Below are 14415 nucleotides of genomic sequence, written 5' to 3' on the forward strand. Positions count from 1 at the left end.
TTTTTTTTTTTAAGTGAATAATCATCCAAGATATCTTCTTCACGAATTGAAGCTTTAGTGTGTTGTGGTTTTCTCGTTCAGGTGACAGTCCCAACCTTCTCAACCCTTCTCAACCACCAGGGGGTGCTCCAAAGGTGTAGTGATGTCTAAATAATTAGCCCTTTAAAATTAAAACACCACACCCAGAGATGCCTGCTTTACCAGGCTAATAAAAATGATCTTTATCATGGTGTAGAGATGATACTATTAATACCATGCCCTCTTATTTTTATTAACTTAATTAGAAACCTGGCTAATTGTAGAACAAAATAGAAATGGCGTCGGGAATAGTATGCAACTATTAAAAAGTCATGGTCTTGATGACTAATTGTAGTAGGAATGTTGTGTAATATCAGTGAAAAGGGAAGGATATGTTTTTCTTCTTTTTCTTTCTTGTAACATGCTATAGAGTGTTAAATATCATTAGGACAGAAGGAGAAAATTAGTTAGAATTTCCTTGTATGTTTCTTATTCACCCTAAAATCTCCAGATCTCTGGAAGTTGCCTGTTTCTCTCTGCACGTAGACTTTTCTCTCAGTTGTCAGGGGTATGGCTGATTTTATTTTCATTTTCCTCTCTGTTTTCCATGTACAGGGTGGCCACAGAGTTCATGTGTCATTTACAATTGTGTACAATTTGCGTTGTGGACATATAATTACTTTTATGAAAAGGAAAACTAAAGCTTTATGACAGGCAAGGTGGCAACAGCAGACTTGATTCTCTCACTTAACTCTTCCACAAACTTTCTAAACTATGGACAAGGCACTTCAATTCTTTGCACTTGACTTAGATAAAATGGTTGGGTAAAACTCATCTCAGAAGTTCCTTCTTTTCTAAAGTTCTAATTTAAATTTTATCAGGACTCAAAAATGGTCTCCTGCTATGTTAGGTGCCTGAGCTTTACCAGCCCCCACTGTGGTCTGGGCACTGTGCTTGTTGCTACCAAAGATACAGCACTTGGCATCTGTATCTGGGCCTTGCCTTCCAGACTTTCAGGTCATCTATGGAAAACAGACCAAGTGTGCAAAGCCAGGCGGGGCCCCACACAGTGACGCCAGATATGTGATGCTAGGCACTGTGAGGTAGACAGCAGAGACACTCCATCAGGAAGGGAGGACCTGTGCTCTGACTCTGCTATATCGCTGACCATATACTTACTGCTTATTTATACTTAATAAAAACCATCAGGGGCTGGACATTTCCCAGCGTGTTAAGCTCCAAGTGAAATCATCTTTGTTTCCCTGGTCTGGTACCTATGCTAGTCAGCCTTGTCACGTTTCATTATGAGAGACGGCTCTCACGATCAAGATTACCGGGAAAACACTCAGTCTCTGAGCCAAGCTGTGTGTCCCTCCAGGGTGGAAATGCAAGCTCCTAAGAATTTGCTATATTGGAGGCATATTTCACCTTTCCAGAGACTGTCTCAGAGCTCAGAAGGGCAGTATCTTGCCTGTGGGCCTGACAAAGGGGTTGCTGGGTGATTGAATTAACTACTGACATCTTATGGGCTGTGCAAAATGATAAGTTAAAAAACGAAGCCATTAGCTGCCCTCTTATTGCTTCTTCCTTGGAGCCTTTGTAATCCTGCTTGATGTGGTTAAACTCGAGCTGTTTCCAGTTCAAACATGGTGCAATCAGATTTCCCCGGCAGGGTGCTTTTCCACTGTGACCTCTTTGACGTCAGTGACTGTTTCCTGTTGATTTGAACTTTCTTTTCACCTTGTGGATGACTGTGTTTGAGGAAAATAATAAAATAGGAGAAGTGCAACAGGCTACTGTCTGTTACTGGAGGTTTCCCTCTCCCGGCCCACAGCTGTCAGCTGCACTGAAGCTTTTGATACAGGGTGGGTTTGTGGTTTGTATAGAATATTCTGAAACAGGCCTTAGAATTTGGGCAAGTAATATATATATGGCTCCTAGCTTAACATTGCCTTAAACCAATAGCTAAATTATTCATAACTTTAAATGTTATTTTAAAGGCCTTGACCTTCCAGGGAGGTCAAGGTCAATAATTTTTTGAATTATTTTCAAAATGTCATGTGTAATACCAGATAGCCTGCTCTCTGTAATACCATGATAGTTTCTTACTACCTTGATCTCCAAAATGATACATCTCCAAACAAGATTGAGATCTCCCAGTCTTAGGAGCTACAGATTATTGTTTTTCTGTCTGTTTCTGTTGTTGTTTGTTTGGGGTTTTGTTGGTTTTTTGTTTTGTTTTGTTTGGGGGGGGCTGTGTTGCCCCAAGTAGAGTGCAGGGGTAAGATCATGGCTTGCTGCAACCTCAGACTCCTGAGCTCAAGGGGTCCTTCTGCCTCACCCTCCCAAATAGCAGGGAATACAGGTGCACACCACCACGTCTGACTAGTTTTTTCTATTTTTTTTTTTTTTTAATAGAGAAGGGGTCTCACTATGTTGTTCAGGCTTGAGATTCTCATTTTAAACAGAAAAATCCTTTCTTGATCTGGTTATAAGGATCAATCAGCTTCACAGAAGGGGAAGCAGCTGCTGTCAAAGTCTTATTGAGGTGTTTGCTGTCCACAGAGAAGGACATGTGCTCGGCCATAAAAATAATAATGATGATGATGATTATTACAAAGCCAGTAAAATAGACTGGATGAATCTTTAGAAAATGAGAAAACTTACTGGAACTGAAGCCTTGGCTAATGTTTTGGTTGCCACATTTAGTTTTGTAACCCCTTGCTTAGTAAAAACTTCCCAGAAAAAAGAAGTCCTTGGAAAGTCAAGGCCTTTACCACATAGCATCAGGAAACATCCCTGTGCCCCAGCAGTTGGGCTAGGAGTCTGTCCCAATCCTTTTGGGGCAGCTGTTTCATTCTGGGTTATGGGTGCATGGGAGCACCTGCCCCAGGCTGGAAGGGCTGTGCAGGAGGCCACCTTTGGCCCTGTGGCACATGGCACCTGTGGCGAGTGGCCTTCCTATCCCCAGGAGCACAGTGGCCGCCGTGACTGAAGCTGCAGTAGGTGTGCTAATGGTGATGAGAGTAATAAGTATGACAGTTGCTAACATTTTTGGAGCCCTTACTGTGTGCCAGGCACCAGTTGAGACTTAGATTAAATCCATTCAATCCTCACAAACCTGTGAGTTCAGTCACTGGCCCAGCACTAGGCTTCCTCTTAGTGTCCCCAGGGACTTTGGCACCAGGCTCAGGGTCTTACCTTTGCATGGTGTGGTTATGCCAGAAGCTTCTCTTGCTTGAGATTCTTTTCTGGGCCTGGGAATTTTGCTTCTGGCTTAACCCTCACATGTACCTATAGTTATAGGTGTTATTATCCATTGTTATTCGAGATTTATAAATCAGAATACTTTTTGCCCCTTAAAAATTCGATATGTGTTTTAGTTGAAATTGCCCTAGTAGCAACAGAAAACTTACCTAAGACTATGTCTTTTAAAAAGACAGAGAGAGAGAAACAAAAAAAGAAGGAAGGGAGGGAGGGAGGGGAGAAGGAAAGAAAGAAAAGGAGAACTGAGAGGAAAGATTTGGAGGTGCAAGTGTTGTTGCCTGGCACCGCGGGCAGGACTCTCCGAGGCTTGACTCTAGAAAGACACAAGGAGCACTGGTCGTCTCCTGATTCTTGGCTCACATATCCCCCCAATCTCTTGTTTCCAGCTCCCCAGTGCTTCTATTACGATCGTCTTCATGTGTCCATCTGTCCATCCGTCCAGCCACTGCTCCAGGCTTTCACTGCTCTTCCACTCCCAGGCATTTCACATGTGCACATCACAGAGTCACGTGGAATCACAATTCCCTGCACACAGCCCAGGCCAGACTAAATGGAGACCTCTTTTTCTGAGTTCCCACTTTTCTGGATAAGAGGCTCTGGGGGGGCCCAGCTTGGTCCAGCCAGTTGCTGGTTCTCAGGATGTGCAGCATCTACCCACACGGCTGAGAAAGGATCCCTATGAGCCAAACGGATGCCTCCGAAGGTGTCCGCCCGGTGACACTACAGGGTCTGGCCCCTCCCTGGTCCCTGCTCACGCTGGTAGTGTCACTCATGGCTCACTCGTACCACCTGCCGTATCACTTTCATCCCTCCCGGTGGTTTGTCTCTAACTTTTCTTCATGCAACTTCCCATCAGTGTTAACTTCAGAGAACAATTCTTAATGAAGGACGCTAGGGAATGTGTACTACTTATACTGACAGTCACTAGTTCAGGGGACACGTTTATCCCCTTGGACCCAGGAAATTGATAGTTCTGAGCTGATAGCCGAGGCAGAGACTTGGCCCAGGCTTCAGTGGGTTAATGGAACTAGAGCAAGTGACAACAAGATTCTATTCTTACCAAGCGCCTGTAACTGGTACTGGGTGGGACAAAGGGATTTGTGAGCTGCTTTGTTCCCGGGTGTTCCTCACCTGGTTTAATGACTTGCATTTGTGAGTGGTTGAGGTCAGGACAAAAGGGCAGAGCTAGGCACGGACAAAGGCTGGAGAGCTGAGGTCAAGCCCAGCTGCTGCGGGCCACACAGGGCAGGATGAAGTTTACTAAGAGGAGCCCAAGCTCAGGTAAAGCTGGGCAAATGTGCAGGCTCAGTTTCTAGGAAGCCACAGTTTATAAAAACTGAAATGGCTGTAGGCATCGGTTTAAATACAGAAACAACCCCCTCTGCCGTCTCTCCCTCGGGTAGGATTTCGGAACCCCTCCCTGCCCCAGGACTGACTCACAGCAATCATAATCCTCCATGCAGCTCCTCCCTTAATGCAGGATTCCCAAAATATGCTTCATCTAGTTGGGTCTGTGAAGGGTGAGTTAGTGTCTGTCAAGAAATCGCTGACACTAGTTCTTAAATAGCACAGACTGGGAGAGGAATGGTAGGTGAGAGGTTATCTTCTGCCTCCTTTCAAGATTTCAGATAAGGGTCTCTGCTTTTAATCAGGGCTCAGTGAGTCTGAAAGAGTAAGATTCCTCTGGACTGATTTGTTTTCATAGCCGATATTTTATTGTATGAGACACGTTTCAACATTTCCTAGAGTCTTTTTCAAGCAAAGCCCGGGAGCTACCACCTGTTTTACCCCAGGCACTGACTGGGCTCAGAATTCTAGCAGAGACCAGTAGATAAGTGAGCCAATTTACTGCTAGGGTCTGAAATCCTGCAGTCTGCAGTTGTGGTTAACCTTGGATGGGGTGAAATAAAGCACCCCTAGAAAAAGCCTCTTGTGTTTTGTACAGACACTTGATTGTGAAAACAGCAATCCAATTACCATGAAGCCTCCTACTCAACAACCCCAGCCTGTGACATCCTGTCTCCCTCTCCTGACGACTGCCATTTGTCCTGGCTCCTCCCCTGGGGAATTGGCTACTCTTAGAAACTTCCCCAGATCCCACCCCAGCCTCCAGCCTGCTTGGGCGCCGTGCTTGAAGCCCCCATGAGATGCCCACACTAGGTGGTGAGCTCTGTCTGAGGACTTCCTGACAGTGGCTGTGAAGTCTCAGTTGCTTTAGGACAGTGGTTCTCAACCTTCCTGATGCCTCCTAATGCTGCAACCCTTTAATACAGTTCCTAACGTTGTGGCGACCCCCAACCATAAAGTTATTTTCGTTGCTACTTCATAACTGTCATTTTGCTACTGTTATGAATCGTAATGTAAATATCTGATATGCAGGATGTATTTTCATTGTTACAAAGGGGTCACGACCCCCAGGTTGAGAACCACTGCTTTAGGAGACTTGGTCCTTACCCATGGCCCTGGCCTACTGTGTGTGTTCAGTAAACATTGGTTCTTGCTGTGAACCTTAAAGGAAGCGTAAAAGGTCTCTGAAGGTTGCGGTAGATGCTGAAAGCCTCTGTACCAGAACTCGGACCCTAGGGACCAAAACCAAAGCCAACTGATTCTTGTTTCAGATGTTGTTCCAAAAAGCCTGCTGTTGTGGCCTGGTTGCGTCAGGCTGCAGAAAGACCATTAGGGGAGAAGCAAGCTTGCTCATGTTCCTGCTAATGTATGGTGCAGGGAACAAGAGCCCCCTCTCCGATCTGCTCCCTGACCCCCACCGGCTGACACCTGCTCTCACACCCTCACCAGCACATCTCTCCATTCTCCCTGTTTTCAGATGAAACTAAGGAAAATGTGGAGGAAGCCCATGTGCCTTTACTTTGCTTCTAGTGGTAGGAGTGATGCAGCGCTCATCACGGAAACCTCGAGAGGATAAAAAGCATTAAGAAGACATCAGTGTCTTTCCAGGTTCCACAGTGAAAAGCTGCCTCTGTCACGCAGGAGGGATTGTTCGGGCCTTTCTGTGCATATCTGCATTTTGGCAACAGCAGAAGTTATTCTGCACATTCTCATTGGTGGAATTTTTTTTTTTAACTGAAAATATCTTCATTAGAGCCACCAGCATGAGCGGCTTTGGCAGCAACTACTTGCCCACGGGACCCGAGGACACGCTCAGGATGGCTCCTCACTCACCCAACCCCCACCCAGCCGCCACCACCTAGTGATAAGTGGATCTTTTTTTCCAAACACTGGAGATTTTTGTCATTTAGCTCCTTCCTCTGCAAAAGTAATCTTGAGAAATGGCTGCCACATCTTTACCCACTTCTGCAGCAGAAGTTTTAAAATAGGGTGAACAGAGTGTGGGTAAGCAGAGGGTCTCCTTACAGCAAAAGCATTTTGCTCATTGACAAACCTGCCTTCATTTTCTAGCCGGCAACATCATTTGAGGTCTTGGGGAGGATGGGCCACTGCTTCTTATTAAATCCTTGTTGAGTCTTGTGTCTCTGCCTGTTTCCCCTTCTGCTTACTTCGAAAGTTGATTGTCGCCTGAAGGCTGTGAGTCCTGCCCTGTGTTCTGGAGGTGCCAGGCACAAGGTTAGAAGTGAGACTCAGTGGAAAGAAGCAAAGTGTGGCAGACACATCTCTTCTCAGTTCTGGTGCCCACAGTCCCATTTCCATGCAGTCCCCTTGCCCTGCAGAACCTGGGCCTGCCAGATTCTGCGTGTTCTGGAGAATCACCCTCCATGACCTTGGCCAGAGAGGGGAGAGAAGGAGCGAGACCGGAGGGCAGGATTTCTCTCTCTGCATCTGGAGTTTAGCCCACAATCTGGCTTTTATTATTTTTTTTATTAAATTATAGCTGTGTACATTAATGCAGTCATGGGGTACAGTGTGCTGGTTCTATATACAATCTGAAATATTTTCATCAAACTGTTTAACCTAGTCTTGTCATTTTTCTTAGTTATTGTGTTAAGACATTTATATTCTACACTTGGAAAGAGTTACATGTACCCTTGTAAGATGAACCATAGGCGTGGTCCCACCAATCACCCTCGGCTTTGAGATGATAGATTTGGGAATTTAGTGTGTGTGTGATTGGGAAATGGTGACATTTTCCATGGAACCCTTATTTTTCTGATGCACCAAGTGCACTGACAGCCCTAGGGGACGGCCACCCACCTGCTGACACAGGTGCAGCAGTCAGGTGTTCAGGGCAACTGGAATTCATGGGACTGCCAGTGACATGCATGAAAAATGTGAATAGTGTGGGTGACAGAAATGTGCGTGGCCAACCTCCTTGCTGAGGGATGGTTCAGGTGACTTTACCACCTTAGTCCTCACCTCCTCGCCACTGTGGCCACCACTCCAAATGGACGCAGCATCAACATAACTTAGGGTGCATTTGTGGCTTTTTGAGGTGTCTCTGGTGCACTTATTCACCCCGCCCTGTTACTCACCTGCTAATTCCATCTGAGTCCTTCCCATTTAGAAAACACAGGACAAGCATTGCTCATCAAAGCTCAACCCACCCACTTCGGCCTCTGGCCTTGTCAGGCACCTGCAGATGAAGGCCAGCAGCTTAGTCTGGCAGCTGCTGGCTCTGCACAGCTCCCCGCTGGTGTGCAGCGGCCACCCTAAAGGTCTGCGTGGTGGCGGTGGGGCTTTTGTTTTTCTGACTCTTGCCCCTCCCTCTTTATTCCCAGTCTTGCTTCTTGTTAGCAGAGAGATGTCTAACAGGTCCAGGAGATGTTTCTCCTTGTAATTAAAGTGTTACTTAAATTAGGGATGAGGTGCACCCAAGTTGAACTGTCCTCTGATAGGCATCTGCTTGGTGACTGAAATAACGCAGTGGGAGGTAAGCAGGTGTGGGCCTGGCGCTCTGCCCCCGGCTCAGCGTGACTGTATAGAAGCCCTCTGGGCAAAGTCAGTGGCACCTACCACACCTGCACAAAACACACGGCTGGGTGTATCCACATCCTTTGGTAGAATACCAGTTTCCTCACAAAATGACCTCCTGCCCTGCAGCCCCCACAGAGGACACCCCCGACCCTGTGTGGAATGGATGCACTCCTGCTATAGCCAGGCTCACATTGCACCAGCTTGGAGACCTCCCTTGAGCCCCAGGCTTATGACCAAATGTCACACTTCCTCCACTTTTTCTTCACTGGACCAGGACTGGTAGATTTGCTTGTTTACGTGACTTCTTTTAAGTAACATGCACTCAACTCTGTCTAGACTCTCTGTTGGCTCCCGAGTACCAGCTGCCCATGATCTTCATAAATGAGAGCAAAGAAACCACTTGATCATCAAGGTTCCCAGAAACAAAATGTTTTACCCCATAAATTTTAGGGACATCACTTTTTAATTTCTCTCCTTAAGCAGTCCTAGTTTCCCCAGCCCTCTGTTCATACCCCTCGTCTACTAAATACACTGCACAGTAACTGTTAGAGTCCATTCCACCTGCTTGGTTAAGGGGACTGTCAGGTGGGGTGGCATCTCGCCCTGTCTGCGTCCTCACTCCTGTGCTGTAATCCTTTGATAGGCCGAATGGAATTTCCACCCAGGAGGCGGCTCCTCAGGGGCTGCCCCTCGCCTTCCGTCTGGCCAACCTGTCTGAAGGGCTTTCTGCTCCTGGGGCCTCTTGGTGAGTGCTCTGTGCTCACTGTGCGCACCAACCACCTACAGAAAGTCACTCAGCCTTTCACTTTATGCTGCTCTGTCCAGTTCCATGGCCTTCAGGATGCAGAGCTGACCCAGAACCACGGGCTTCTGATGCCGTCTGTAGTGTTGATTTCATGTAGGAAGTCCAGGTTGGGCGGGATTACCTGCAGGAGGCCCCAGAGCACTGCTCCCAGCCCGCGGTCAGGATGTTTGGTTGAACATCTGCGTTTGGCACTCTCTCCCCCCAGGCCATGCCCTGGGAGTGTGACGCCACTGACCTCTCTGCCGATGGCCACACCACACTGGGGCCCCTCTTGTGTTTTCCTCCAGGACCGCCTGTTCTTCGTGATGGAGTTTGTGAATGGGGGCGACCTGATGTTCCACATTCAGAAGTCCCGTCGCTTTGACGAAGCGAGAGCTCGTTTCTACGCTGCGGAGATCATTTCCGCGCTCATGTTCCTCCACGAGAAAGGGATCATCTATCGGTGAGTTTGGGTCGCTGGGGTCTCTTCTCCTCATTGGTGCCCTGCCCCCTCTCCTGGCTTCATCCATCCTTCTACTGCCCTTGATGATCAACTGAAATCTTTTCAGAATTAAAGTCACAAGTTCTAAGTATCCGTTAGGCTAAATGTGTAACGTAGTAACGAACACTTGCTCCAACTCAAAGTTGCCCTCTTTGCTATCCACGCAGACCTGAGAGGCTGCGGAGAGACTACTCGTGGGCCTGGTGGAGCAGAGCCAGGCCCCGCAAGGTCTAAACCCGTTTTGTTTGTTTTTTTTCTCATCTTAACATTTCAAGTAAATCAGTTAATCATGGGTCGGTTGAGTTTTAGGAATCCACACCTCACCTGAAAAGTGTGGGTGACTGTTACCCTATGTTGCTATAAATAAGAATTGTGAGCTCTGAGTATCATTTGATTCCATTTCTTGACACCCAATCTTTTGATCATAGTACACTGTCCTTTGAATGGGCTCAAAATCTGGTTGACGGTTTTAGATCTCAGAACTCAGGGGATAGCGAATGAAACTTGAGTCAGAGAAAAGTTGGGCAGGTGAACATGAGTGGATAACAGACAATTTTTATTCTTTTTCTTTTTTCTCTTATTGTCAGTGTTTTCCTCCCCTTTAAATCACATTATAACCTGGTCACCTCATAGACTCTTTTTTTTTTTTCTTTTGAGATGCAATTGTTGCTTTTCTTCCAGAAAAATCCTTTTCTTCTGGAAGTGTGAATGCCACAGTGAAGAGTTCAGTGATAGGAATTTGCTGTTTTATTAGCCTGGCTGAATGCGTATTCTTTTATGTAAACTCATGACAGTATCAACATCATTATTAAAGTGTAAGATAGATTTAAAAACAGTGAACATTTTTAAATCTCCTGGGAGTCAAAATAAGAAAAGAGTGAGTGGTAAGACTTTAAAGAACGCAGTCGGACCAGCAGACTGTGCCAGAAAGGAGGAGGAGGGCAGTGAAAGTGGAGCGAGGACTCTGGAAGTTTCTTCTGATGAGTTCCCAGCACAGAGCCCCAAAGCCTCACCTACGTGTAGGCCTTTGTCATAGACCCAAGACACTGTGGAGCCGAGAGGGGGCACAGAGGGGGGTTGGGAGGGAGGCCAGGCCCTGTTGACACCAGTGCGAGTCCTCTGCTTGAGGGTGGCCTGGCATTTCTGCCCATCCCTAAGTCCGGGGGCTGCCATGGGTTGCATTCAGCAGCTTGTGTTCTGGGTTTTTGTGACCAGGCTGTGGTGTTCTCCTGGTGGCTCTAGCATAGCATTGACCCTGTCTGCTTTCTTTCTTGCTGGTGAATGATTTGTGGAATTTGCTGGTACCATCTCTGTCGAGGCAGGGGGTAAAGAGTCCTTCCCGGATTGGTGTCAGGCTCAACGTGGTGAACTCTGCTTAGGTCACCTCTCCTTGGCTCCCACAAAGACAGACTTTTCTACATTTGATTTTTTTTTTTTTATTAATAGAGTTGGGTGTCTCCTTCTATTGCCCCGGCTCAAGTTCAGTGGCGTGATCAAAGCTCACTGCAGCTTTAGACTCCTGGGCTCAAGTAATCCTCCTGCCTCAGCCTCCTCAGTAGCTGAGTGGTTAGAAATACAGGCGCATGCCACCATGCCTGGCTAATTTTTAATTAAAAAAAAAAAAAACAGGGGTCTCACTGTGCTGCCTGGACTGGTCTCAAACTCCTGGACTCAAGTTGTCCTCCTGCCTCTGCCTCCACAGGTGTCTGAGATTACTGGTGCAAGCCCCTGTCCACCATGTTCAGTTTTTAAGAACTATGACTTCCCTACTTGAAAAGGATTTCTGTTGCAAACCAAAATAATAACATTAACAACAATTAAGCACTGAAGGAATTGGGCACTTATTATGGGACCAGCACTTGACTTGCATTTCTCGCTTAATCTTCCTAATAATGTTCTTATATAACAATAATAATTTGCATTGTTTAGTTGAATATCAAAGATTTCAGAAGGTTTAGTAACCAGTCTGCTAACTGGTAGTGAACTAAAAATTTAACCACAGTTGGTCGGCACCTGTGGCTCAAGGAGTAGGGCGCTGGCCCTATATGCCAGAGGTGGCAGGTTCAAACCTGGCCCCACCCAAAAACTGCAAAAAAAAAAAAAAAAAAAAAGATGACTTTAATTCATAAAAATCAGGCAGAGTGAGGAAAATCAGTATGTTCTAAACTCAAGTTTTATTGAATATTCAGAGACATAGAGTATCTCTTTTTTTTTTTTTTTTTGAGACAGAGTCTTGCTGTCACCCAGGCTATAGTGTGGTGGCATCATCTCAGCTCACTGTAAACACAAACTCCTGAGCTCAAGAGATCCTCCTGCCTCAGCCTCCCAAGTAGCTGGGACTACAGGCATGTGCCCCCACACCTAGATAGTCTAATTTTTGTTGAGATGGGGCCTCACCATGTTTCTAGGCTCTTCTCAAATGCCTGGCCTCAAGCAGTCCTCCTGCCTCAACCAGTCCCACAGCGCTGGGATTACAGGTCTGAGCCACCACACTCGGCCCCAGCTTTCAGCCTTGGTGCAGGCAGTGAGTGTCTTCTTGTGTTGGATATTACTACTTCTTGATCCGTGTGTTCATTTGTCTTGAAAAATATGGCAGATGGACACTGTAACCTAAGGTAGTCTGTGAAGCAGTGTCAGCCCACGTCTTGAGAAGTTTTATTTTAATGCATGGTGTCTGTGGTTCAGTTCTGAGAATTGATTTTACTTGACTCTTGGACTTGAATCCCATATTCAGGGTCTAACTGATAGAGTTGACTTTGAAAGGAGCACGTTTAATTAGGATAGATTCAAATGCTATTTTTATCCTGTGGATTTATTTCACAGGGTAATTTAATTCCATTCAGTGTACTGGCTGGGAGCAGAGTCTTAAGGATAAGCCTTTGAAAGCCAAGACCTTGGTATTCACACACAGTAAAGGGCATATTTGGGTCACAGAGGGTGTGAGTTTGACACTGGAGCCTAGTGAGAGACTTAGAAGCATCAGACAGCCTTGTTTATCATTCGTGCACTGGACAGACTTATGAGAGCTCAGATGATCCTCCAGAAGCCACCCTGTCCTATCCATAGAGTTCTCATTTGGGTTCTTTTTCTGTGAGGGGAAGGAGTGGTGGGTTCATTTTCCAGCAAGTTACAGAGATGGTACCTCCTGCTAATGGTGTGGTTCTTAGCCTTCCTAACACCATGGCCCTTTAATATAGTTTCTGTGGTTCCTGTTGAGAATCCCTGTGCTAAGGGAGCTTTAGAATGTGGTGCCTTAACCACCTCCTTCTGATAGGAATTCCTCCTCTCTCTCGGGTGACTGTCCCTGGGTGAGCGGGCACAGGCCAGGCACGTTCACATAACTGTGACCCTCACTCTCGGATACACTTACTTGTATTTCATGGAGGAATAGAAGCCCAGTTCTCCGGTTTCAGCAAGAGAAGACCCTGCCCTTTTGCCTTGGGATGGAAGGTCTGGAACCAGCCACGGCCCAGAAGCCAAGAAGAGTAAGCTGGGCCGTGGGCCTTCATCGGGTCAGCTTTGCCAAGGGGAAAAAGACTGTGCATTCCTTTGTCTTGGGCTTCCTGGCCGACTGGGAGCCCAGACAGTGCTCATGAATAATTCACACATGGCACTGACTTTTTTCTGGAGTCGAGCCCTACAGAAAGGTTGGGGAAACAAGGGGGCACACATCCCACTGACCAGCATGACAGCCGCCATTTCTATCGTGTTTCATAAACTGTGTCATCACCGATAGCGCTACACCAGCCAGCACACAGTTGATTTACATTTCTGACAGAGCGTGGAGGAGGTTGAGGAAGGGTTCGTAGACGGGCACAGCTTAGCTTTCAGTTCCCCCTTACCATGTTACCCTTGGACACACAACTTTCAGCTCACGAGGCTGGGCCTGTGCGCCTTACGCAGATCCTGGCCTGCTGGGTGTGTAGTAATCGGCTCTAAAGCTCCCAGCACTGCCTGTGGTATTTCGTTATGCACTGTCCAGACATGGACCGGGCCAGTGGAGGAAGGAAGCTGGTGCCCACAGAGGCCGACTGGCAGCTCTGACGTGGTGCAGTCCCTACTCCCATGATTAAGCTGCACATTTTTGTTTCTTGTCTTTTTGTTGTTGTTGTTAAATCCAACTTCAGATTTACAAGAAAAGCACATTAACTTTTAAAGAGAATCACTTTTGATTTCTCGTCAAATTGAGAGAAGAATGTGCTACATAAGCACATTTTTACTTACTTTGACTTTTTTTTTTTTTAATTCAGAATTTGGGAAGACTGGCAGCCTCCCCAGGACAGGCTCTGTTGAGCTCATCTCTGGGCCCTGCGTGGTAGCTCACCCCTGTAATCCCAGCACTCCGGGAAGTGGAAGCGTATGGATATCCTGAGCTCAGGAGTTTGAGACTAGTCTGAGCATGAGTGAGACCCCCATCTCTATTAAAACAGAAAAATTAGCTGGGCATTGTGGTGGGCACCTATCTTCCCAGCTACTTGGGAAGAAGTTGAGGCAGGAGATCACTTGAGCCCAGGAGTTTGAGGTTGGTGTAAGCTGTGATGCCACAGCACTCTAACCAGTGTGACAGAGTAAGACTGTCTCAAAAAAACAAAAAACAAAAGACCAAAAAAAAAAAAAAAAGCTAGTCTCTGAGCACAGTTGACCTGTGTGAATGAATACACCAGTCTTCATCATCATACGCCATCTTCTTGCTTCTCACGGGTGTCGTGAGTAGCTGCAGGGCTTCCCTGACTCCAGATACCCAAGTTGTCTGGACTTAGCTGGGAGTGGTGAGCAGTGTCCTCTGTGAACACTGCCTCCAAGCAAAGCTCTGCCCAGCTCAGAATTCACGAGTGATCTGTCTGCAGATCCATGCATGGTTGGGTCAGTGATGGGCATTCTATCTGCAGATCCGTGCGTGTGTTGGTCAGTGATGGGCATTCTATCTGCAGATCCGTGCGTGTGTTGGTCAGTGATG

The 14415-nt window shown here is 46.7% G+C and overlaps 1 protein-coding gene across 1 annotated transcript in view; it reads left to right on the forward strand.

Moving 5' to 3' along the window:
- Positions 1-9509, forward strand: part of PRKCH (protein kinase C eta) — a 45974-nt gene extending 36465 nt beyond the window's left edge. Inside the window, exon 8 of the mRNA XM_023515877.1 lies at positions 9265-9509. Coding sequence (XP_023371645.1) covers positions 9265-9423 — 159 coding nt within the window. The 3' untranslated portion in view covers positions 9424-9509. The remainder of the gene's footprint in view (positions 1-9264) is intronic.
- The last annotated feature ends 4906 nt before the right edge of the window (positions 9510-14415 follow it).

The sequence above is a fragment of the Otolemur garnettii genome, unplaced genomic scaffold (genome assembly GCF_000181295.1).
Source record: "Otolemur garnettii isolate 467f Iridium unplaced genomic scaffold, OtoGar3 scaffold00081, whole genome shotgun sequence".
NCBI lineage: Eukaryota > Metazoa > Chordata > Mammalia > Primates > Galagidae > Otolemur > Otolemur garnettii.